Source organism: Chroicocephalus ridibundus, chromosome 1 (genome assembly GCF_963924245.1).
Source record: "Chroicocephalus ridibundus chromosome 1, bChrRid1.1, whole genome shotgun sequence".
Taxonomy (NCBI): Eukaryota; Metazoa; Chordata; class Aves; order Charadriiformes; family Laridae; genus Chroicocephalus; species Chroicocephalus ridibundus.
In genome coordinates, this window is record NC_086284.1 from 216350730 (window position 1) to 216376601 (window position 25872).

The window sequence follows — 25872 nt, forward strand, 5'->3', positions numbered from 1 at the left end:
GTCTGGGCGGAGAGCTCTGCCTGCCCATCCCAGCTGCCCGCAGGTGGGACCAGCCGACGAGCAATGTGGAGATGTGAGGGGTTCCCCAGGGATGGAGAGAGTGATTTGGGGGTGCGAAGGGCTCCCCGAGGATGGAGACAGAGGACGTGGAGATGCGAGGGGCTCCCCGAGGATGGAGACAGAACAATGTAGGGATGTGAGGGGGCTCCCTGAGGACGGAGAGAGCAATTTGGTGATACAAGGGACTCCCTGGAGATGGGGTGGTGGGTTGGGGTAGATTTTCCTCAGTGGAGAACTGGGAAGGGCAAACAAACTGAGAGGTATCCAGAGAGCACACGGGATTTCCTTCCCATACTAATATAAAAAAAAATATTCAACAGCTAAAGAAACGAAATTAAAGCCACAAGAAGGAAGAGTTACAGCACTGGTGCCCAGAAGGGCAGAGAAGAGACACCCATCATCTCTCTGGCTGTCTCACCAAAGCAGACTCAACAGGTGAGAAAACTATCTAAAAGAGATTTAATTTTACGTTTTTTTTTAAATATTAAAAAAATAAATATTCCACATTCCTCAGGTTGGAGCTGCCCTCACGCTCGCTCCCTCTGTATGACCTGCATCCCCGGTGCCACATTTCAAAAGCCCAGGCCACCTCCCATGCAAGCGCTGATTTTGTGGGCTGGGGTACCAAGGCGGCTGTGCAATGTATCCAGAAAAATATTTCCCCCTCCACCCCCAACACGTCTCACATCCTCAACCAACTTATGGGTGCAAAGCTTTTTGTGCACAAAAAAAACCAACCACATATTAAACAAAGGGAGGGAGAGCATAAGGGAATAATACCTGAAGAGAGAAACTCCTCCTTTCCCTACCTGCCAGTGGACAAAGGATCTCAAAGAGCGGAGCCAAGAGGATTTGGGGCCATTAAAATAATAGCTCTTCAAGAGGATGGGGACAATGACGGGTACTGTTCATGTCCCTTTGGCTCCAGACAGCTGAGACAGTCCCAGAGCTGGTGCAAACATGCCACCTCCAAAGGGTGCTGCAGGAGTTAAACACCTGTATTTAAGGAATCCTCCCCCCAGTTCCATTTGGTGCCAAAGGAAATATCCAGGTTCCCTTTGGACTGTGAAACGGACCTGGGAAGCACTTCCCAAAACACTGGGGCACTGAGCATGCAATTTTTTATCAGGAATCTGAGCCAAACCCAGCCAAAAAAAAAAAAAAAAAAAATCACAAAAGCCTCCGGGAAACTTTGCATCAGGAACGAAACAAAAACCAGTGTTTTGCTCCCAGTGCTTCACAAAGACCCAATTCATCATTTCTTTTCACCACTGCAGGAAAGCTGTCAGGGATTTCAATGCATATTCATTACTCGTTATCAACACCTATCCAGGTGAGTCAAGGTCAGGGATGACTTTTGAAAGGCTCAATCAGGATATTTAGAAGGCACAAGTGACAAGCTGCTTCTGTCTGCTAGAAAGTCAGCCTCGACGCACTCTCATGCTTCACTGGAGTGGGTAGAAGGAAGGAAAAAAAAAAAAAGAAAAAGAAAAAAGGGGGAAGGAAATTTGCTTCTATAAAAGGTTAGATAAAATAGCAACCTCCCCACTTCAGCATTTTTACTGTCTCCTCGTAAGACATGTTCCCACGCAGCTCCTGCTAGCCCACGCCACATGTTCTATGTTAGTCTTCCATTCCCCTTTTCCAGCTTCTTCCCATTGCAGTGCCCTGACACCTTCACGGGTGCGCCAAGAATGGCGTTTCTGCGCTGCACATCACACACACACGTGTGGAACTGACATCCCCCCACTGACGTGCGAGCTGTGGTTTTGCATGCACGTATTTTCGCATGCCCTCGTCCACTGAGACGGAGCAATGGGAGCGAGAGAGAGAAAGGCAGTGGCAGCCCCTTTTCCTCCTCCAGCATCCCCCTCCCCTCCTCTGCCCAGCCAGCCGCCTGCGACGACCTGACTTTCCCAGCCCCTACGTGAGAGACGTGCAGCTTGACAGCAATTTAATGGATCGCCGTCAAAAGGCCAGCTGAAGGCATTGCTTTGCATCCACCCGAGCCTCCCCTTGACGAGGAAGCGGACAATCGGACTAATTATTTCACAAGCAAAGGGAGGAGCAGCCAGGCGGGAGCTGTGCGAGGATGCTCCCAGGGATGCTCCCACTCCCTCTTCCCCGCTGGGGACTGCGTCGGCCTCTTCTCTCCTTTATACCTCCATTCCCACCCGGCTTTGTGGCTCTGCTCTTTGTTACTGCTGAGGAATTAATAGCACCTTGAGTTTAAAATAGCCATCTTGGGTTTAAAAAAATACACTAAAAAAGCCCAATAACACCCTTGCCATAGAGCGCAGCAAATGGAGCCCAGTGTGGCTTGTTCCCACCCTGAGAGAAAATAATTAGAAGCCACATTACAGTATTAATGAGCCCCTCAGTGCCTTAATATATTAAACTATGTTAGTTTTCTGCTCTGCCAAAGGGGGAATTCTCTCCTCTGAGAAACCAGGTGAATAAAGCGGAAAAAAAACCACAGGGAGGCTCCGCGTACAGGAGGGATTTCTTTCAAAGGTGTTTGAGGAAAATCAAATTAAACAGATACATCTGCAAAGCATTAAGCCAGGAGACATTTTACCCTGGTAAAAGCAAAGCCCCGTGGCAACCCAGATGTTCAGCCTGTTGCTGAAAGCCATTTCCTCAGCAGCTCCTGCTGCAGAGCTGCCCTTGCCAAGCACAGGCTGGATGTGCAGACATCTGCTACAGGGCTCAGCCGTCCCTCACTGCATGCCTGACCCATAGCCATGGGGCAACAACATGTGGCAAATTAATAGATTTTTTTTTTTTAAACCATTATTATTATTTCTTTTAAGAGGGGGAACTTTCCAGCCAAGGGAAATCAGTGTCCGAAGCGACTTTACAAACGCCTGCTGAAGAAAAGCATCGGAAAGACTGATTCACCTAACTGCCCAAGCCACTTCCATCCTTTGCCAGGCTGCAAAGTGCCACCTCCTCCTCCGGCCTGGCTCTCCACAGCCCCGGTTCTGCGGATTCCTGCGACGCCTTAATTTAGAGTTACCTGGAGTTGCGCAACTGGCAGGTTGTCAGTTTAGCTGTTGGGCGAGTTAAAAGAGCTGCCTCTCGAACTTCAGTATTGTATTATGATTCATGATTTGTTTTATGGTAACACCAGGATGACCCGAGCTTTTGGTTTCATTTTTATTTTTTTTTTTATGCACAGAGGTTGGTTTTAAACCCTCAAGATGCTTTCTGAGCTTTGAAAAGAAGGGAAAATGCTTCAGAAGTTCCAGCGCTGATTTTCGCCCTCCCCTCCACCTGCCTCCTATCTCATCCCAAGCACAGCAGAGGGTGAACTAGTAAAGTGCAAACAGCTGGTGGTTTGTTCCCGCCCCCCAAATCCATTGCCCTAATCCCGCCTTCCCCCCCCACCTCCCCCCGGGAAAAAAAATAAAATTAATAAATCTCAGAGCAAGGTGCCACACACCCTGAAAATCCCAGCTGAGCTGGTACCCGGCTGCCGAGGTTAGCAACCTCTCGTCCCTTTTAATCCCAGGGCTGGAGGCGGGGAGGGAGGAGGGGAAGAGTGGAAATTGGGACACGCGTGTCTCCGCATCCCTCCGCTCCATGGGGCCGGGAGCTGCCGTGTGACGGTTACACCTTCCTCCAGCTCCCAGGGCTGGAAATGAGTCACGGGATGGGATGCGGACACCGGAATGATGCTGGAGGTGGAAAGGAGATGAGGGGGAGGGATGCTGCATGGATATTATGGGAAAGAAGGAGGAGAGGGCGTTGCAAAGAGCCCCCCCGGGGTGCGCAGGAGGAGGAAGGGGGGGGGGCTGCTTCCCACCCCATCCCACCCCACCGGGATGCTGCGGAGCCCGTACTCACAGCGGCGGGGCAGAGCCGGCCGGTTGTCATTGGGAAGCCAAATCTTCTGGATGCGGCTTTGCGTCAGCTCCATGGGCATTTTTAAAACAAAGGTCTTTTTGCGCTCCGCGTCCACCTTGGTGCGTGTGCGGGAGGGGCAGGGAGAAGAAAAAAAGAGGAAGGAGGGGGGAAAAAATATATAATAAAAAAGGTTTGGTATTTTTTGTAGTCGTCGCTTTGGGGGGTGGTTGGAACAAGCGGCTGTGGCGCTTTCAGACGCGTCTCGGAGTCTCGTTAAGGCTTTTACGGCGGAGGAGGGGGAGGAGGAAGAGGAGGGACGGGGCTTCAGGGCACAAAAGCCGGCAAGAACGGGGCAAAAACCGCCGCTGCGTGCTCGGAAGGAGGGAGGGCGAGCCCCGGCCGCTAATTTCGCTACTAAAAAATAAAAATCTTTAAAAAAAAATATATATTAATAAAAAAAGGAGGAAAAAAAAATATCAACGCGAAGCAGTCGAGGAAGGGCTGCTGCAGGGAAGCGGGGCTGCGGCTGCTGCTGCTCCTCCTCTCCCTCTCGCTCCGCTCGCAATGAGCCGGCAGCGGCGGCGGACGCCTATTTCTAGCCCGGCAGGCCGGGGGAGGCGGGGGGGCGGCCGCTGCGCCGCCGCGGAGGAGGAGGAGGAGGAGGAGGGAGGGAGGAGGAGGAGGAGGAGGAGGGAGGGTGCTCGGCAGGGCTCGCCCCGCTCTGCCGCCTGCCGCCGGCCCCCCGAACTGCAGCGGGGACAAAGGATGCGCCGCTCCGCCCGCCGAGCCTTTGTTCTCCTGCCGGGGTTGGGGACAGGGGAGACAAGGCGGAGAGGGGGGGACACACTTGGCAGGGGGTGTCCGCGGATGTGAGGGGGGTCGGGGGGCGGCGGAGGGCCGGGGTCTGCGCTCCGGCACGTCCCTCACGTCGCACATGGCCCGGGCCCGGACCGCCTCCCCCACCGGGGATGCTCCGGCTGCGGCTCCGCCTCCGCCCGCGGCCGCTCCGCCCTGCTCCGCGGGCGCGCAAAGGGACCGGGAGGGCCTCACACACACAGACAAACCCCGCACCCCTCCTCCTCCCTGCACTCCTCCGTCCCTCCCTCCCCGCAAAAAAGCGGCTCCTGTGGGGGTGGGAAGTGGCGGCAGCGCTGGGGATGCTCCCCGGGGAAGATTTGCTTTCAAATGGGCACGATCATATTATTTTGGTTTTATTTCTTTTTTTTATAGATACAAATTTTATTTAATTTATTCATTATTTTAAGATTTTCTATTATTATTATTATTAATAATAATAATAATAATAATCATCATCTGCATCAAAAGTAGCATGGCCAGCAGGTCGAGGGAGGTGATTCTGCCCCTCCACTCCGCTCTGGTGAGACCCCAGCCGGAGTACTGCATCCCATTCGAGGACCCCCAACATAAGAAGGACATGGACCTGTTGGAACAAGTCCAGAGGAGGCCACGGAGATGCTCCAAGGGCTGGAGCCCCTCTGCTGTGAGGACAGGCTGAGAGAGTTGGGGTTGTTCAGCCTGGAGAAGAGAAGGCTCTGGAGAGACCTTAGAGCCCCTTCCAGTACCTGAAGGGGCTACAGGAAAGATGGGGAGGGACTCTTGATCAGGGAGCGTAGTGATAGGATGAGGGGTAACAGTTTTAAACTGAAAAAGGGGAGATTTAGATTAGATACTAGGAAGAAATTGTTTACTGTGAGGGTGGTGAGGCACTGGCCCACGTTGCCCAGGGAAGTTGTCAATGCCCCATCCCTGGAGGTGTTCAAGGCCAGGCTGGATGGGGCTTTGAGCAGCCTGGTCTAGTGGGAGGTGTCCCTGCCCAGGGCAGGGGGGTGGAACGAGATGATCTTTAAGGTCCCTTCCAACCCAAACCAATCTATGATTCTATTATTGTTATTATTATTATTATTATTATTATTATTATTATTATTATTACCACTCCAACGGCCAGCTTCCTTCACCTTTCCACCTGTGAATGGCAGCCCAGCAATAATAAAAACCCGAAGAAGTCCATGTGCGCATCACAAGAGGGATTGGGGACATCCAGGGGCCACCCAGAAAAAACGCTTCAGAGACAGTGAAGCCCCAAGGGTGCAGAAGCTCACACACACACACACACACACACCCTGCAGCCCCAGCGATGGTGGGGGATCCCCCTTGGCACTGGGAAGGTCCGTTTGGCAGGATGCTGGGCAGCAAATATGCCACAGTGGTGAAATATGGAAATATATTACAGCTGGGAAGGGCTGTAGAGGTGGGAGCATCTGCTTTGATGGGGTTTAATAAAGCAAATTTTGCTTGAAAATTTAAAGCCCGATAAATAGCATCTCAGATACTTAAAGTGTTCAATAGGCTTTTTTTATTATATAGGGCAATTTCCTCCTCTAGAGGTAAAGGCTTAAATTTTTATAGCAGATCTGGAAAGAACATATTTTTGGCTATCTCCTTACATGGAGCCAAGACGGATGGAGTGAAAAATGCACAATCCTACCCTCTCCTACGCAGGAAAAAAATATTCACAGGCAAAAAAGAAAAAAAAAATAGCTACTATGAGTGAGCTGGAAAAGATCCAGAGATTTGGGGTGTGGGAAGGAAGGTGGGGGGGAGCAGCAAGCGCTCCAGCTGGCAAAGGTAGGGATGGGAGTCAGACACAACAGTGCTCCCTGGACCACTGTGCCCAAAATCCATCCACGGGAAAGGGCATGAGGTTGTTTTTTTTTTTTCCAAAATCACAGACCTTTTCCCATGGAGGGCAACGAAAATTTGGTTCCCGGCTGAAATGCGAGTCATAAAAAGGAAGAAAATTCACGTGATGTTACAGGATGAGGAGTCTGGGCATCCCCCTTCCTCCAGCAGCTCAGCTCTCTGCGGCTCTTCTCTTCAAAAATCACCACCCCCACAATATCGAAAGGAGCCCGAAAGCGAAACCCTGCCTGAATTAAAATCACAGTCACTTCAAATTAGATCCACCTAGTAATTCTTGGCTTAAAAACTCCTAAATAACTGGAGCGGAAAGCTTCAACTCCTAAATAAATGGCCTGGATTTCAAAGGCTGGAGCACCCAGCTGCTCCAAGCGAGGTCAGCTGGAAGAAGCATCATTACTATTTATAAGGCACTTTCACCGCGGGGAGAGGGTGGTGGGCAGGATGGCACTAGGTGCACCGAGAGGGTTTATTTTCCCCTCTTGAGTCGTGCTGTGTGAAAGCACAGCTCCCTATAAATAGAGCCTGGACGGGTAAATAAGCTGTTGCTCACAGCTGCTGTGAAGGGAGCCTGGGGGGTGCTTAGCTCAGCAGTTTTTCACGAAATCAAGTCACCGCCGAGGACAAATGCCGTCAGTAAGAGGTGCGTCACCTTGCTGAGAGCCGCCGTGGGCACGGCGTGCCACAGGACGGGCAGCGATGCCATCCTGCATCCTCTGCTTCGCTGGGTGACAAAAAGTGCAGAGGGAGGAATAAATCACCCAGCGTTCGCCGCAGGTGCCGCCTTACCTACCCCACCGCAGGAACCTGCAGGGATTTAATAAATACAAGGGGACAGGGGTATAAATGTAATGCCAGGGCTCAAAATCTGGAGGTCCTGGTGGTAGATGGGGAAAAAAATGACCTTGAGCATCCGGGGGATGGAGGTGGCAGAGGGCTGGGAGAGAGGAGGGTAACGCAAAGTGAGCATTGGGACAACAAAAAGAGGGGAGTCTGGCTGAAAAGGGTGAAAAAAAACCATTTCTGTGAGAATGGGACACCCGTCTCTTATGGACTTTACAGGCTGCGAACTTCTCTGAAACACCAAGGCCAAAACCCTGCAATTCCCTCTTTGATTTCTCACTGAACTGACCTAGCAACCTGCCCCGAACGGTGGAATTAGGCTCTGGATACAGCCCAAAAGTCACAGTCCTGGACTAAATTCCCCATCCCCTTTGGAAGAACCTACCGGTACCAAGGGACCCCCAGCCAGCCTCCCCTGGCACCCTTCCCCCGGCATCGAAATGCAGGCAACGGCAGAGAATGCTCTGGCGAGCCCTAACTCTGACTAAGCCATGATTCATCCATTCATCCTCTTTTTTCTTTTTTTTTTTTTGTCTTTTTTTTTTTCCCCACTCTAAAGGAAACTTGGAAGGAAAGGACAAGTCACGTTCATGCCTACGTTCGGTGCAACACGACCGTCTCCCGAAGAGGTGGCACGGAGGGGACAGGGTGCGGCGTGCGTGATGCCCGGTGGGATCTGAACCGTACGGTCCAGCCCTGCACCCAGCATCTCTTTACACGGTTAAAATTTGGAGACGGTGGTGGGGAGCTGTGCATACATCACCATAAAGATGCAGCCATGTGTGTGCTCGGTTAACGGCAGGGCAGCTTGACCTACAGCAATTTCCAGCACGGCCTCGGTTTACCAGCCTGGGACATGGGCACAAATAGTTCTCCCTGCCCTGGGAGGGAGGTTGCAAAAGCTGCCCAAATTCTTGTTAGTGCATTAACGGCACCCTCTTGCAACAGAGAAAATTATTCCTCTGGGCTGACCAAGGGGTGTTTATACACTTATTTGGGAAAAAAACACAAAAACAGAAACAAAACCCCCAACACTAAACTTTGCACTTCTGAAAAAAAGAATCAGTGGGATCCTGGAGAAGAAAAGAAAATCGTCTGCAGTGCTTTAGGGGAATCGAGGGCTTTCAAAAATAACAGGGAGGAATCCAAGCAGTTGCCCCATCCTCTCGCCGGCTGGATGCTGAGCTGGTTTTGTTGCTGATGGCACTTTCTTTGCGGGGGCTTGGAAGTTCACAAAAGCTGCTGAGGGTCAGGGCTGTGGGTGGGGAGGGTTTTGCAAAGGCTGATAAAAAAATGTTTGGGTTTGGAGAGGCAGCTGGAGTTCACGGTCCTTTTGTGTCTGCACATTACAATCTGCACATTACAATCGCCTCCCTCCCCCTGGGCCCTCGCAGGTATTTCAATTACAAGAATAAATAAACGAGGAGCAAAGTGCATGCTGTACCTGTGTTATGGGGATATCGCCGCTCCCTCTTCTCCTCTCACCCTCTCCCTCATGCTGCCCAGGTCCCGCTGCCCCAGGGATCGCGATAAGCTCCCACATCAGCCCCTTTAGCCCATCGGGGCGTTTTTGCCATAGAAAAGAGCTTTTTCTCTCCCCTCCCCTTAATGCGATAGTTTTCGCTTCCTCATTTCTTGCCTTTCACCCCCCCCCCCCGCCCCGTGCCCTCGCAGTCACACGTTGCCTTTCCTCCTCAGCGAGATGAAGTCTGTGGCATCAACCCCACTGCTGGCCAAAGAGGAAGAGAAATCGGGCAAAATTGCCTCTTCGCGCCATTATTTCGAGGCAAGGCTTCCTGCAGTGGTTACGGGATGCCGCTCGGCGTGCATCTCGCAGTCCCCTGCCCCGAAATCAGAGGAGAGGTTCCGATGGACACCTCTCAGGTCCCCAACTGGGAGGGATGAACCCTGCCCGGGGTGCGGGATCAGGGCAAGGCAGGGAACATCGCATGCTCGGGGCTGCCCCTCAAGCCATCCCTCAAACGCTGGAAAAACACACCCGTTCCTCTTTCTGGGGACAAGCTGTCCAGGTTCTGCGACTATTGCACACTGTAACTGGACCCGATGTGCTCCCGAAACGGCTCCCTTCCCCGATTGTAAGAAATTTCAGCTAGTCGCTGACAACAGCTGAGCACTGAAATACCAGCGGAGCGAGCACTCGGGGCTGCCGCACCCATGCCTTTGGGTGCAGCTTTTCTTAAATATATCTGCAAGCGGAGAAGGGGAAAATTCAATGGGGTTCAGTGTCCGGCGTTGAGAAACAAGTGCTGAGACCGCGAGGGGGAAATCCCTGCCCAGGCACGGGGCATGGCTCAGCCACGCTGTATCAGCCCCAGTCATACTCCGTGCCGGCAGCTGATATTGCCTTTCCTGGCAGCCCAGAGGCAGGAAAAGCCATGAATGAGTTGCAGAAATGCACGGGGATGCTTTTCCCAACACTCAAGTGACAAAAGCCAGCTCTCGTGCACATTATATCACCACGCAGTAAAAAAAATACTGATAATTTCACTGTCCAGCAGCAAAAAAAGAGGCTCCCTATAGATTTCTTTAAGTTCTTTCAGTCTTATTCAATCAACCATCCGTGCAGAGAGCTTGGGTTAAAGGTAGATAGGAAAGGAATTTTTGAGTTCAAGATAAATAGGAAAGGAACTTGGAGAGATGCAAACACATTGCCTGGCCGTGATGAATATGAGGAAGAAGGAAGGATGAGAACCTGGATTTAATCTCCATTCCCCCAGTTAGAAGCAAAATCACGCAAGGATCCCTCCATCATCCCCAGAGAGAGGTGGGTGCCCCCAACTGCGCTCAGGTCTTGGAGGGTCCCTGGGAAGACCCAGTAAAGCTCAAGGCCAGAGATGGGGAGGTGTAAGATGGATGTCCGGTAGCGAGGACTGATGACCCCAAAGGAGCCCCCCAGACCAATGTTCTTATTTAAAATCCCAGGAAAGGAGTTTAATCTGTAGTTTTTTTAAGAATTACATTCTGTAATTCTCAAAAAAAAATTTGGAAATAATGTTCTGAACCTACAGCATCCATTGGAAGAGGGACGTTTCTCAACGCTGGCAGGTCTGCTCAGAAACGGGTCCAGGAGGATTGAGCAATGTCTTGTAAAAGTTCCTGACCTTACAAGGCTGGTGCAAAACAAAACTCACCCATAAATGGGCTAAATCCTAAAGATAATTGACTCCACAGGTTGCAGAGACAAATATGGGTTTTTAAAAGTGGTCACAGGGTAATTAGATAGCAAGAGGCTGGGGATATTCCAGTCTCAGGAATATGATACTAGTTGTCCTCAAAACGAAATCTGGCTGCAAAATTTCGGGCTTGGTCCCAACAGAAAGGGTCGAAGGGTATGGATCACTCAGCCAAAACTCAGGTTTTGGCACTGTTAAGTGACTCCGAGAAAGCAATATTCACAGGAGCCTGACATTGGGTTGTGCTTCCTACTCCCAGCTACTTTTAGTTACATCGAAGGAACACCTCCCTGCTTGCTCTGTGATTTTAGGGTGCGAAAATCCTCACTGAAAGTCTTGGAATTTGATTTTAGGGTATAAATCCACACCTCATCCCTAAACAAGACGCCACAACCACCTGCAACAAGGCACCGATCCAGCACGAAAATCCTGCCAGTTTGAAGGCAAAGTGTGTTTACCGGGTTACTCTGTCCCAGCTGCCAGATCAGATATTACCCATCCTGCTGCTGCCAGCGTAAACCTGGCATATGTTACCATAGTGCCTTCTCCAGATAAATCAGCAGAAACAGAGCCATGCGATCACACCTGGTCCAGACCTAATTTGCACTGGAAAGCGATGCAGCGAGTCGGAATCCAGCAGGAAGAAGCTAAAATCCCAGCCCTCCTCTGAGCGCAGATTGTTCTAGGAGTCCTTTCCATGGGGGTGCCCAGCAGTTGAGGTTGGTTGTGTCTATGAGGAGCCAAATTCCCAGTTCTGCATTCCCAGAGTGCTGCATCCCATTGCATTTGGGATGCAGCTCTCCTGCCTACAGGGCCCCCGTGATGGATGCCCCCAAAGGATGAGCTTATCCAACCCATTTAAGGGGGAAGATGGTCACCCTCCGGAAATCACAGCCTGTCATTATCTCGTGTACTTTGCTATTGAGCTATTTCCTAATGTCTTATTAACACCCACCTTTCATTAAGGGCCTGGATCGTTATCTCATCATTGCAGGTTATTAAATCAAACAATGGCAAAGGCTGCGGCCTTTAATTCTGAGGCTGACTCACCTTATGATGTAACAAGCCCAGGCCAGTGACAACCTCAGCATTGCCATGGTGACCAAGAGGCTTCTAAAGAGGCAATGATGCCAGGAAGCCAAATACCCAGGAGATGCCGGGGAGTCTCTTCAAAGTAATGCAAGAAGCTACAACACAAAGCTCTCGGGAAGAAAGCCTGGTGGTTTGTATTCCTGCCGAACAAGGAGGAGGTGCTTGTAGGCAGCAGCTTGTGCCAGATTAATCATAGACTAGGAAAAAGGATAATTTTTTTATCCCTGCTATCAACCCTGCTAACAGCAGTACAGCTCCTGTTGTGACTGCCTCCATCCACAGCAAAGCTGTGGGCAGTATTTGGGAAGAATTTATGTCACTTTGGGTGTCTGCAAGGAACTGGTCACCTTTGACTGCTTCTACCATGGGCAATCTCAGAGCAATTCACTTGCCCTGCTGTGGATATTGATTATAAACCAGGATGAGATATGTTCTGGAGGTATTTGTAGCTTGTGAGCACAGAGGGAAACCTCAGTTCTGTCTATGTCCAAAGACATTCAATGAACATCTCAGTGTGCTCCAGCACAAGGTGACCCAAAACACAGTTCCTTGTTCAATCCAGAGTCCCGTGTAGGGAGGAAGAGTAAAGCTTTGATGAGGAGATGCATTTCGAAATCGCGTACGTGCTGAGGATCTTTCCACCCACACCCTTGTGAGCACATCTGCGTATCGACAACCTGCTCGTCTCTGCTTCGTCGCAGGGCTGGGATGCTATGAGCAATGGCAGGTGATGGCTGCCCAACAGTGTCCTGCACACCTCAACTCTGGCCAAGAGGAACCACTTTTGGGACCAACACCACTTCTTGGGTTGAGCTGTTCCCTGGATCAGCCTCCCCAAGGGTCCACCTCCCCATTAAACTGCTGGAAACCGCAAGGCATCAAGAGATGAGGTCTAAGTGTCCCACTTCTCCAGACTCTTGCCATCTGCTTTTAAACCTGAGACATGCAGGGACTGCTTTTAGGAAGTCTGTGAAACACAACTAAGAGGGAAAACGTATGGTCAATTAGTTGAAATTTAGAATAGGAAAGCCCACAACTACACTGAAAAATGCCCAAGGAACAATCAGCTGAAAAACCATCATGAGATGGCAAAGATTTCTGAATTCTCTGCACCAGGAACAAAAACAATAGAGAGATGAAAGACTGATTGAGGCTCTGCCCTTCACGCAGGAGACATCTCAAGGAGATGTCCTCAGGGAAGGTTTTTTTTCAGCTGCAGGACTCAGTCTGAGTCTCCACATCTCTTGCTGGAGCTCTCTACAGCCAAAGCCTCCCCCAGGTAACCTTTCAGATCTCCAATTTTCTAACAACTCTCCTAACCAGTTTCTGGAGCCAAATCACTGGAATCAGATCACACAGATTGCTGGAATGCAGAAGGTAAATAACCAGATTTCCTTATCAGGGTTTTCTTAAGATTTTTCTGCTTATAGGGCAAATATTTCCATTTATTTAATTCCTAGCAGATGTTTTTAATTTGTGCATTTCATTTAATCTTTTCCGTGTCATGGAGACCTGACTGGGAGAAAAAAAGAAAGGCTAAAAATTGTCCAAAAATATCTACAGAATTTGTTTCTTCCTTCCCCAATATTTTCCAATTAGACATGAAAAATATTAAGAGGAAATTTCTCTGGAATTTTGAGACAAGCTGAAACAATACGAGGAGCTTGCTGCCAACATATTTTCTGAAACGCATTTACATTTTCCAACCCGCAATGACAAGCTGTTAACAGCTCCTTGGAAAAAATAAAAAGAAAATTCAGCTGAATGTTTAGATTTCTGCCCTGGAGTTTAACGTATAGTGGCAAACCGTCACTTGGGTGCCTGGCAGTTTGGTAGGGATTAAGAGGGAAGATGCTGTGCTTCATAGCACTGGGGAGTGCCCCAGTTTCCTCCCAAAACAACTCCTGATATTTGAGCTGAGGGACAGAGCCATGAGTGGGTGGCACAGGTGGAAGCACACGTTGGCCATTGACCATGGAGTTGTCCCCACCAAATATGATGGAGAAGGGGGAAAACTACTTTTACTGCGTCTGCTTCAGAATTTCTGGCAACACCACTCATCAGGGAATCACAGCACAAACCCCGTGCCCCAAGTAGGGTTTTTCTTCTCACTTCTTGAAAACCAAACTAATGACTCCAGGAGATGTGGGCTCAGACTACGTGTTCACCCCACCGTGCCCACGTGCTCCTCTGCACTGTGCCAGTGGGTCCGTGCTTCTCCGCTTCCATCTCCCTGGGCTGACGCCTGTGGTGACGGCGAGGTCAGAGTGAGGGTTTCACATTTCCCAGCCCGGCTGTTTACCCAACACTCAGGCTGAATTAAAACAACTGCTAGAGAGTAGCCTAAGTCAACAAGAGATCTGACGGCCACCCGACTCCCGGGCAGGCTCTCCTGCCAACTTCCCAATAAAGAAAGAGAGCTGGGCTCAGGCTCAAGGCATGACCTTCTTTCACTTCATGTTGTGCATTCATTGCCTGAGGTTGGCATCTCAGTGATGGGCACATCGTTCCCACTGCTGGGTGAAGCTGTTTGTGATGCCTCATGGGTCAGAAGGACATTTGGGTCTCCCAACCTGTGCATTGAGCCAACAGGAGATACAGTCTGCACCCGTGGAGGTTTGCATGGGCCGAGCCCAGAGCACTTCCCAAACCTGCCGGCTACACATAAACATGGTCTTTCTGCAGTTGTGGCTAATGGGGATCCCACGAGCATGGATTTGGGGTGAAGGCAAGGGTGATCAGAGGGTCAGAGTAGCTGCAGTCCCCCATATCTGCAGGACATATCAGGGAGTATAGTGATAGGATGAGGGGTAATGGTTTTAAACTGAAAGAGGGGAGATTTAGATTAGATATTAGGAAGAAATTCTTTCCTGTGAGGGTGGTAAGACACTGGCCCAGGTTGCCCAGAGAAGCTATGGCTGCCCCATCCCTGGAGGTGTGCAAGGCCAGGTTAGACGGGGCTTTCAGCAGCCTGGTCTAGTGGGAGGTGTCCCTGCCCAGGGCAGGGGGGTTGGAACTAGATGATCTTTAAAGTCCCTTCCAACTCTAACCATTCCATGATTCTATGACATGCTCTGAGCACAGATTCATTGCGCGTCTGCTCCCCGGCCTGCCTTAGACACAGATGCTCATTCCAGAGCTGACCAGCTAAATCGCCTTGAAAACCCATCTCATACTGGGTCCAATCCAGCCCTCCACGCCTGGACAAGCACAGCTCCCTTGGACACGTGCAGGAATGCACGCAACCACCTCGATCCCTGGCAGCCTGCACCGCTGCTGCCTTCGGATGCTACTCAAAAATCTGGTCCTTTTGCATTCAGAGAGAGTCAGTCATCGACGGACTGGGGTGACTAAGGCTCAGCGCTGGCACATGCCAGCCTCATCCCACGTTGCCTTGTCCTGTCTTGTTTCCAGCCGGGCCGTTAGCCGCCAAGGCCACCCACCCCATCGCTGCAAGCATGGCATGGCAGGACAACCACCAACCCGAGCCAGAAAAGGCAACCACGGGTTTTCCAAAATTTGGACTGGTAAAGCCATACCCAAAAAAGACCTCTTCCCGCCCACACGTCTTCCCCTGGGAACTTGCCCGAATTGCTGCCATTGCAACAGCTATAAACCATTTAATGGTTTATTAAATTGCTCTCCTGTTTACAGTGCCAATGTGTTTGTCTTGGGTTAGTTTCTGAGCAGCTCAGCTGCACCCAAAACCTATGAAAAGGAAAAAAGGAGAGGGGAAACACAGCAGCAACCCAAAACAATTTCAAGTTTAAAAGGACCAAAGGCTTTGCTGACTGCATTCCCCCACGTGCATGTTCTTCACAGCTGCTGTGAGGTGGAAATCCATTCTGTGCCTTTGGCAAATCAACCTTGGAGAAACAAATAAACAGAAAAAATCACTGCTGGCAGGTGCCTCTTCTGTCTCAACTCGTCTTGCTCAGGTCGGTTCAACAACACGGAGATTTTGGTGGTGAAGCCACTTCCGAGTCCCTCTTCTCACCCCAAAGCCTTGTCCTCAGTTATGAACAGGATCTAGTGCTCCAGCTGGGAAATGGACCCAGGCTGGACAAAAGAGAAAAACAAACCCTTTTTTTCTTTGATATTTTTTATTTTTTTGCAAAGGGGGAGTTGTTGTGCAAGCGTGAATCCAACCCCGGAGCAGTGGTATTGTCACAAATTGGGGCAGCATCCCATGGTGCTGAGGATGGAGGGGCTTCATTGAGCTGCCCAAGCCCAAATCACAGCCTCAGCCATGTCCTACTGTTCCTGTTAGAAATCCCTTGCTAATTAGGAGGATTTCTAGGAAAATCAGTGAGCGCGAGAAAAAAACAAGTCAAAACCTCAAATTTCTGTCCAGGGCATGCTAGAATCTCCTCTTGGTGTCAAGGTGGGATGTTCACCTGGGTCATATCTAGGATGAAGGGACAAGTTTCCTCCAAATAAATTTATATTGGTGACTAAGGAGAGCTTTATGCAGGGTAACGTGGCAGGGCCCGTCTGCATTTTTAGAGTCAGAATAACTTGGTCTCCCAGGCACAGAAATCAGTGCCGTGGCTTCACTCCAGCCCCTGTCTTCAAGCCCACAAGCAAGACACGCGCAGTGCAACCCCCATCCTCCTGCTTATCTCCCATCACAAGCAGCTGGAGCATCCCGGCTCCGGAGAGACTGAAACTGGGAAGTTATATCCCTCCTTGGGGCTTGTGGCCAGATCTGGGTGTGGGGAGGCAGGACACCCAATTTTTCTCCCAGTACCACTGGGACAAAAACACTTCCCACCCTGGCGTGTTATCCCTCTTCTCCAGGCTCAGCTGTTCTCCAGGTTTCTTGGAAATAGCTGGAAAGCCCGTCATCCCCCCGGCACCGGCAATAGCTGCTCATGCTCCTTTCGCATGTCTCCGGAGGAGGTTGCAGCTGCTGGGAGGGGACGGTGGCAATGCTGGGTGACGGCAAGGTCAGGAAGGCAGAGCTCGGCGGCGTTTTCTCCCTGCGTGCATGTGAACGGGGCATGCACAGCCCATGTGGCTGCCCGGGGCCGGCACGTGCTCCGGGAGCCCTGCGTCCCTGACGTCCCTCTCGGGCTCCCGCCGGCGGCCGCATGCCAGCAGACAAAAAATAATAAACAAATCCGTAAACAAGTTCACCTCCCTGCCCTGCAAAAGGCTCTCCCTGCGTCAGGTTGGACAAACAAACTCCAGAGCTGACTGCCAAGGCGCCAGGGAGGGGAATAAATCAGGTTGTCTGAAAGGTTGCAGCCATTTAACACCAGCCCTGCCGCGTCCCCGCCCAAACGCCGGCTGCCGGACCCACCAGGAGAGCCCAAAGTGGGGCTGGGGCTGCGCAAGAACACGGTAGAACCTCCTTTTCCCAGTGGATTTATCATCACCCCTTCCCAAGCCCCAAAGATGCATCATTTTTCCCCAAGCCATTTCATAGAGAGATAATTTGTCCTTCTCAGCCAGGTGGGGACCCTGTCCTCAAAAAACCTATTCCAGGGCTGAGCAAAGCTTTCCCCAATTTGCAGCTCAGGTCCCTCCAGGTGGGGTTTTAACACCCTGCTTCTACCTACATGGGTTGATTTTGAAGCTCTGTGTTGCACTACAGTAAGGTCTGGACCATCGATGCCCACCAAAACGTACCAACACGGGGGACACACTGCAGGATGCTCCGGCACGGCCGGGTTTGATGCAGAGAGCGCTGGATCTGCAGATAAAAGCAGCTGAAGCCACAATCCCTGCGGCCTCCAGCCTATCGCTGCCCCCTCCCGTGCCTCAGTTTACCCTGCCTCAAGTGATGAAGCTGTAAATCATCCAATGAGGACTGAAGGACTCAGTGAGGGGGAATAAAAAAATCTCAGCAGCCCACTATGAACAAACAGCATGATGCCCCTGGAGAAAAAATTAATAATAATGAAAAACCAAAAGGAAAGCCCAATTCCAGGGTGTTTTAGAAGGAGGGAGTTACAGAAAATGCAGGAGGTTGGGTTTTCTAGCCCAGATGGTGCTGGTTCCTCATCACCAGGGAAGGGCACGTCTCACTCCAGGCCCTGTGCTTTTGGGAAGAGGTTTAATCTGAGACGGGGTGGGCAACGCCAAGGAGATGTTTCCAGAATGGGATATATGGGAACACAGAAAATGAGAACAATTTTGTGCTCCGGGAAGGAGAAACCTGGGGTGGAAAACATGGGAACAGCTTTCAGTCTGAAGAAAGGATGTTATAAAGAAAATTATAACTGTCCTCAATAGCATGGAAGGTTTAAGGCAGATATAGAAAAAGCTGCCAGGTATTAGGGAAAGCCTGTCTTTGGAGGACAAGGAATCCCCCAGGGGAACGCACAAGGGAAATTTGAGGCTGCTTGTGTAGGTTTGATCTTGACTCCCCACCAGGACCTGTCCCCCATCCCCTATTTTATTTCAGCCTTAAAATGTGTCTATGCAGGGGAGGAAAAAAGCGGGGTGCCCTGCAGAGACGTGGGTGCCTGCGTGTGCGTGTGTGCACGCACGCACCAGGCAAACAGGGGTCACGCCTCGCTGGCGGCTGGTTTTGAAATCCTCCCACGTTCCTCCATGAAAAACCCGTGGTCATCTGATTTAAAGCCTTTGGAGTCGCTCCGTGCAGAGATGAATTTCTCCATCGTTGAGGGCGTGTTAGGGAAGGGTTCGGCGTGCCAGCCACCCTGTCGGCACGGGCTCCTGATGGCAAGAGGAACATCAGAGGTGGTGGGATGCCAGGTGGAGAAGTGGCCCGGGGAGTCTTGGTGCTGTGATCTGAGCACTGGGGTGAAGCTCAAGCCCATGCTGAGATTTCTACAGAGATGCTGGACCCTTCTTCATGGTCCAAGTCCAGCAAAGCCCAGCCAGATGGACTTTTCCTATGTGATATGGCCACCAAGCATGGTCTTCAGCTGGCAGCGTAGATAGAAAGCACCAGGGTCATGCCAATGCCTGTTCACCATGTAAATACAGCAAAGCAGAGTCCTCCTCCATCCATGCAGGAGGGAGGCAGGACACCAAAAGGAGGGGTTTTGCAGCATCCCAAGTTGCTTGGTGGGTTGCTGGCCCTGGGAAGGCAGGTTACAGGCATGTGTGCCCGCTCCCAGGTTTGGAGATGAGGAGATGCTATCAGCGACTGCATCTTTACGTGGTTTCAATTCACAGACTCAGGAAGTCTGAGAAGCTGTAACAACTCACCTCTTCCCACTGGCTGGTGTCTGTGGAGTGACGGGGTGCAGAGTGGGTCCTCAAAACAACCACTGGAGCTTACACTCCCCCATAGCAGCACGTATCCCTTCACAAGCCTCATACCCCAGCTTCAAGTTGGGTGGTGGTCCCACCTCTGGCTGATGGCAGCGAAGGACATCCCACCTCCCCACCACAGCCTGCTACGTCCTTTTCTGTAGCAACACCACGAGACGTGGTGGGCTTTGCTGCTTGGTTGTGCACAACCCCATGAGCACCATCAAGAACAGGATTGTTAGGCACGGCGGCTCCTTAAACCCATTAAAAATTCTGCATGAGTGGTCGTAAACACCGCAGAAAGCATAATGTCAAAGAGGCAGTGGAGAGATCATGTTCACCAAGTACTTTCTTGGAGCTGCAGGGAGCAGGGACGTGCTGGGACGGGTGTGATGAGGGGACAGACACCTGCTCCTTTGGGTCATTTACTCATGTTTCACTCAAGAGGCCGATAAGAGGAAAGGGAAAGAGATGAAACCAAGAGCCAGAAGGAAACTACCCTGGCAAGAAACACTGGCCAGGGTGCAAAGCAGGACACGAGGGGGGTTTCCAGCCTTCCAGGAAAGGTTTTCATTGAAAACAAGGCGATGGTTTGACTCAGGCACGGGCTGGTGAATCAGAAGAGCTCAGTCCAGCTCGGCTGCGTGTTTCCTCCCTGCCCTTTGAGCAGACGGCTGCGAGCAGACACCCACACTGTCACTGTCACTGGGACAGCCCCCACAGGGCGCTGCAGCAGGCAGGACGCCCCCCCGCAAGCAGCTCCCGATTCCCTACTTCGCTTCTCTCCATCAGATGCATCCTCATCAGTGCTCATAAATCCTTCCTGGTGCTTTGACGGGAAGCGCTGGAGGAAAGGTTTCCCAAGGCTGCCAGGAAAGCACGACATCGAGGAGCGACGGGTGACATGACCAGCAAGCCCAGCAGCACGTGGATTTTGCAGGGTGTTGCCAGCAAGCCAGAAAGCCGCCCAAAGTGACAAACGTATCCCTTTTAAAAACCAAAAAAGATGCAGAAAGGCAAACCTCCTGTTTTGCTTTAGCTGTAATCACTCTGCAAAAGTGGAGAGTTTCCCATCAGAGGGTGTTATAATCCGGCTGTCTGCAGGAGTTGTGATATCGAGGAAGTGCTCGATAGAGAAAGGGACACACAGCAGAAATAGTGACCCCGGGATGTGGCACTGCCCTGCCCTTTCCCTTCATGCTCACGTGCCAAAGGCGCCTCTGCTCCTGCTAACCAGAGCCTGCTTGAGCTCAGCAAGCAGAAATGAGACCAGAAGGTGTCACAACTTCTGCTAACAGAGTGGGAAAAGGCTAAAATAAAGAGCAGTATTGTTAGAGCGGCTGGGCTGTCTACCTGCTCCTCCCACCACACAGCTGGAAATTGCAGTCCTTGGTGACAGAAATCACCTCCGCAACATCATCCCCACCAGGGCATTTCTCCTGCCAAAATAACTCCTGTTACCACTTTCCCCGCTGTGTAATAACTTCTGCCACCTTTGGGTGGGAGCTGCTCACAGGAGGTTGCTCTGATGGCCACTGGCCTCCAGGGGAGGGTGGACATCAGCAGGACTTTGTGCAGGTCTACCGACCCAGCGTCGTGGGATGCTGCAAATCTCCATGCAGACAAACCCCCCGTGGTGCCTTGGACATGGTGGTTGAGGGACATCCAACACAATGTATCTGCAGTGGGGTCAGTCGATGCGACACACAGCGAGGCCTCTTTGGAGAGCTGCTCTGTGCCTTGCAAGCATTCCGAGGGCTGCATTTGGGGGTTGCTGTTATAGAGTCTCCAAGGTCTCCAAACAACTTGGCTGAAGGAGAGTGAACAGAACCTTGGGAAGGTAGTTGTGATGTGGGGAGGAAGGACCCTGGGAAGATCAGGGCAGGTTTTTCAAACCTGCTGCTCCCTGCTGCATGGTGGGTGCCCAGCTCCTCTAGCCCCTTGCTAGCCCTGAGGTCGTATTCATCTCAGCTGTGTGCTGCCAGCTTGGACCCATGTCTGGCTCTCCTTGGGGTCAATGGCAATGGAGAGGCCACTAGGCCCATCCATTATCAAAGCACCCTCCTCCGGGCCTGCCTCTTTGTTGCCTCCTGGGGGAAGCTGGACATGTGGCTTAAGTTGTACACCTCACTCCAGAGGACTAAGGAAGGTAAGAGCCATCTCACCCATGTGACACATGCAAGGATGCCCAACCAGATCACTCTCAGCCTGGGAACTGATGTTTAATCCAACTCGTGTGAAGTGACCACAAGGCACCGCTCGCTTTCCTACTGCCAGCCCAGCAGATGAAAGACAGAGCTCAGGTTTTGGCTGCAGACCCCTCGGCAGCTCCCTGACCCCTGTGCTTGTGCTTTTTCTAGCACCCCTCCTTCTTTTCTTGCCTCTGCAATCTGTGTCTGCTCTTCCAGATGCTGCACAGGATCCCAACACTGGTCCACCATACCCATAGCTCTTCTAATCTCCACCTCGCTGTGAGTTCTTCTCATTTATCCTGCAAAGACAGTGTGCTCAGTTGTCTGCAGTCATCCAAGTTGTCTCTGCTTGGGATTGCCCTGGTGCTGCATGGCCATGGACAATGTCCATGTCAGCAGAGCCCCTTTGCGGGGACACAGCATCCACCATCACCTCTCCCAGCCACAGCCTGTGTCCATTCCAGGCCCACCTCTGCCACCTGCATGATCTTCCTCAGTGGTCCCAGAGAAGACCATCAACAGACAAAATCAACACCAACCACAACAGGATCTGCCCCTTCATCAAGCAGGGTCCTGAGTCCTCTTTCTTTCCTGATTCAAGCCATGTATCACCACTCAGGATCACAGGAGCAGTAACGTCTCCTGATGAACCCAGCAGGTTCCCCCATCCAACAGCTCAAAGCCAGCCTACGCCTTTATATAAATCCATAAATAATATATTCATGGTGACACGTATTTTTTTTTCAGCTGGGTAGCACCTTGCACCGGGGATCTGTCATGCCCTTGCCAACTGTCTGATGGCTGTACCCACACCCTGGGGAACCAGTCGCTCCCAGCATCACGGGTTTGATCTCTGCTCGCTGGCTTTCAGTCTCATCTCCAGCTCCTTCTCAGCCAGCAACACCCCCAGGATTCCACTTGTCCTTTGACAAATGACAAATGTCTTGCTCCCTGCCAATATCCTGGCTGCTTATCACCTGCACGCTCCCAGGCTTCCTCGCGTCAGCCGCAGCAATTAAACCACATTTTTCAGGCAGGGCGAAGGGCATTTTAGGTGAAAGCTCCTGAAAACTTCCTGCCAGCAGAGCTGCAGCCACCGACGGGGCTTTGCCAGGGTGATGGCACCGCTTGGGGATCAGGACTTTCTCCAGCTCTCCCAGCTGATGTGGCGATGCTGTAAGGAATGAATTCCTGCCCTAAGCTCATTCCTTCTGGCTGTCCTCGAGCATCTCTGCTCAAAATACCTTCCTTTAATATCTGAAACTGCCAAATGCCTTGAGGTCGGCTAAATGGCAACTGTCGTACAGACATGAAGTGCAGATCCTGGGGCAACGCCGCTGGCTACAATGCCGGGGAGAAAGGAAACAGAATAGATCCAAGGCAATGAGGATTTAGCACAGACTTGTCAGGGAGACCCAGGAAAGCGATGCCAAATGTACAAGTGGTGAGAAGCTGGCAGAGCTAGGGGGGAATTTGCGTTTTCCTCCCCAGGATACTCCATTTCCACACACAGAGGTGCGCAAAGACAGCTCAGGGCCTCCAAAATGCACATCCCAAAGTCTCGGTGTGCCTCAAGCCACCCGCTATTTGCAGAGCAGCAGCCTTTAGGCAGAGCCTCCTCTTTGCACCCCAGATCTGGGTGGCAGTGAGCAAGCCCTTGGGTGAGTGCTGCTCCCAGAAGGTTCCCAAAGGAAAGGCTCAGCCCCCTTGCTGAGCTGGCTGGAGTCCCGGTTTTCCTCTGGGAGGATGGGCCAGGCATCCTGACTCCAACGAGGCTGAGGCCACCACCTTCAGCAAGTATTTTTAATGCATCAAGTTGAACTACAGGGAAAATACCTTCATGGCCGACTCTCCTGCAAGTTAAGGATGTGCATAACTCGCTCTGTGCAGCTTTTGAAGGGCAGCCAGAAGACCATGCTCTCTACAACTCTCCTGCCTGGTGGCTTATAGATGTGCCCATGGGAAGCCCAGGCAGCTCAGCTGCAGCCACCAAGCAGTGCTCTAGGCATGGCTGGTGACATGGTGTCCCACCAACCCAATGGAATGCTCTCAGCTGGGGTCACGTCTACACAGACTGCAGCCAGGCCTTACAGAGAACCTCTACAAGCATTGCTATGGCCAAACCCACACTGGCTGTTCTAGTCTAAGCGAGTCTTACAGTCTCCATCTGCAAGAAGGTCCTTGGGGGGGTCTCCAGCACGAATTGGGCAATGTGCACAAGTGATGGACAAAACACATCCACCCTGGCCTCTGTGCCACGTTGGACCTTCCCAAGGTGGAGCTGCAAGTAGATGCAAGGAGCTGCTGGCAGCTTCTCTGGTATTTCAAGGTTGACCTCTAGAGGAAGTTTGTAGACGAGCTATGGCTGGGAGGGTGACACAACAGTTGCAGAACCAAATTGCGCATAGCAAGGTCCTTAGGACTTGCAGGTTAGCTGTGCCCCAGGTATCTAACGGTGATGGCAAGCACAGCAGGTGCCTCAACAAATGGGTCCTCCCAGTTCAGGTGTGCTGGGCAGGGCTGCATAGAAACACATCCTCATTACTGGAAATCCACCACATGTCCCCCAGTGCTGGAGACCTGCCCATGGTTTTTGGCATTGGGATCCTGGCGGAGGCTGCAGTTGGGTCACGCGAGCTGCCCTCCAACATGGGAAGCTCCCCCCAGCTCTCTGTGCTCACCCCAACGGGCGCAGTGCCTTTAAAGGCTGACACACTCTGCTTTCCTCCAACCGCCCACCCCCCAGCATCTCTCCTTCTGCTCTAAACGAATCCATTTATCACCTAAAATTAAATCAAGACCTGAAGTCTGCTGCGCTGTCAGGATGCGAGGGTGTGAACCACATCACGCTTCATTGAGCCTTAAAAGGCAACATAAATCTCTGCACCTGAGGTCCTCCGGGCTCCATGAACATCTCTGCGGGCAAACTGCCGCACACCCAAAACATCCCCCCATAGCAGGGAGAGGTGAGAAAATCAAATCCAACCCTTTCTCCCAAATTTTCATTCCCTCCCTGTTGCCCTTTCGTGCCATGCCAGCCTCAGTGCGTAACATCTCCGCAGCAGTAACCCTCTGCCCTTGCCCCAGCACCATCACCCCCCGGCACAGCACCGGATGCCCATGGATCCAGAGACACCTATCCGCTCCGGCAAAGCACCTGGATTAGATGCAGAGCAGCGTCTTCTCCCTGTGTCCTTGCACATCCCAACTTAACCCTGTCTCCCCTGGCTTTTGCGACTCCTGGAGAAGACTTTTTCCCTTCTGTTTCTCCTCCTAATAGAGCTGCTAGGACAAGGAACCACTGTGAGCATCCTGCTTTGTGCCCCACCATGCACGCCCGATGGTACCCCGCTGGGACATGGATATGAGGAGGTGACATTAAGGGCTTCATAGCGGGCCAGGAAGGATGGAAAACTCATCCATCCACCCATGGGGCAGCACAGGAGCTGTCATCAGGACTTCAGATCTCATAGCTGGCTCCTTCTTGCCCCACGATGCCAAGCCGAGGAATGGCAAGGGAGGGGGGGGGGGGGGCGGGATTTTTGCCAGCTGCTGGGATGGAGTTTTTGGGAAAAGAGATGGTTTGGCATGCAGATCAAAGAGCACCACGGCGTGAAAGAGGGCTGCCCAGGTGGGGTACCCATCTCAAAAGCCGTTTACCTCCCCAGTCTCTCCCAAGCTCCTAACGGCACAGCTCCTCCAGCTGAGCATCTCCCAAGGATGGCCCCAAATGCATGCAGGTTGCCAGTTCTCAGCCTCCATCGCCCAAAACAACCCCCAGCAGCACCCACCCCCGCCCGGAAACATCCCGCTTCCTTCTCGTCCTCAGCCCTTGCACCACCCAGAGCAGTTTATTCCCCCAGAGCAAGGAGAGAGGAAAAACCCCACCGCCAAGGGAAGGCGGAGGGGAACCGGTTGCCCTTTGCAGGCTGCATTTCTCCCGCCCCCCAACTCCAGCATCGTGGGGTATCCCCCCATCCTCTCCCGAAACCCAGCGATGCAGCAAAAGCCCGGCAGAGCGCGGTGCTCCCATCTCCCCCCCCCTGCAAGGAAGCACCGCACGGGGCACGGACCCCAGCCCCAGCCCCGGTACCCCAGGTGCGTGTCCCCCCGCGGCCGGGGGAGCATCCCGGCGTCCTGTCCCCCCCCTCCCCGTATCCAGCCCCTACCTTTGCGGAACGGCATGAGGCTGAGGCAGGGCTGCGCTTGGATGCCCGAGTTCCGCAGGCGCGGATGTCTTGCTCTTTATAATATATATAAATATGTTTCTTCCTTGTGTATATTATCTTCCTTCCTCCTCCTTCTTCTTTTAGAAGGAAACGGACATATTTGGGCAAAGCCCGGCAGAAACCAGCGTCATTTGGAGGCAGGCACTGCAGAAAGGAGGAAGTTCTTGCAGTTTCAGAGCTTTTAACCCTTCGCTTCCCGGAGACAGCAGGGCTGCGAGAGCGGTGACAGGGACAGGACAGGGAGCTGATGGCCTTAAAAAAGATTTAAGGCACCGGGAACTGGTTTTTGGTTTGTATTTTTTTGTGGTTTTTTTTTTCCTTGTAGGACCAGTACAGAACTAAGCGTAATGGATATGGGCGGAATAATGGGGTTTTGGCCTCCCGCATCACCTCTGCTGATCTTCTGAGCTCAGCAGAGCACCAATCCCATCTTCTGTGTGGTGGCACTGGGCCAAGCTGGGAAAA

The 25872-nt window shown here is 51.9% G+C and overlaps 1 protein-coding gene across 5 annotated transcripts in view; it reads right to left on the reverse strand.

Moving 5' to 3' along the window:
- Positions 1–25441, reverse strand: part of PFKFB3 (6-phosphofructo-2-kinase/fructose-2,6-biphosphatase 3) — a 43010-nt gene extending 17569 nt beyond the window's left edge. Inside the window, exons 1-2 of one of the 5 annotated variants that reach the window (XM_063323675.1) lie at positions 8915–8941; positions 3910–4024 (exon numbers count right to left, since the gene is read on the reverse strand). In XM_063323675.1, coding sequence (XP_063179745.1) covers positions 3910–3988 — 79 coding nt within the window. In that variant the 5' untranslated portion in view covers positions 3989–4024; positions 8915–8941. Of the gene's footprint in view, positions 1–3505; positions 3870–3909; positions 4025–8914; positions 8942–25347 lie in introns of those variants that run through there. The other 4 variants (XM_063323673.1, XM_063323674.1, XM_063323676.1 and 1 more) reach the window with 4 other exon arrangements.
- Between the last annotated feature and the right edge of the window lie 431 nt (positions 25442–25872).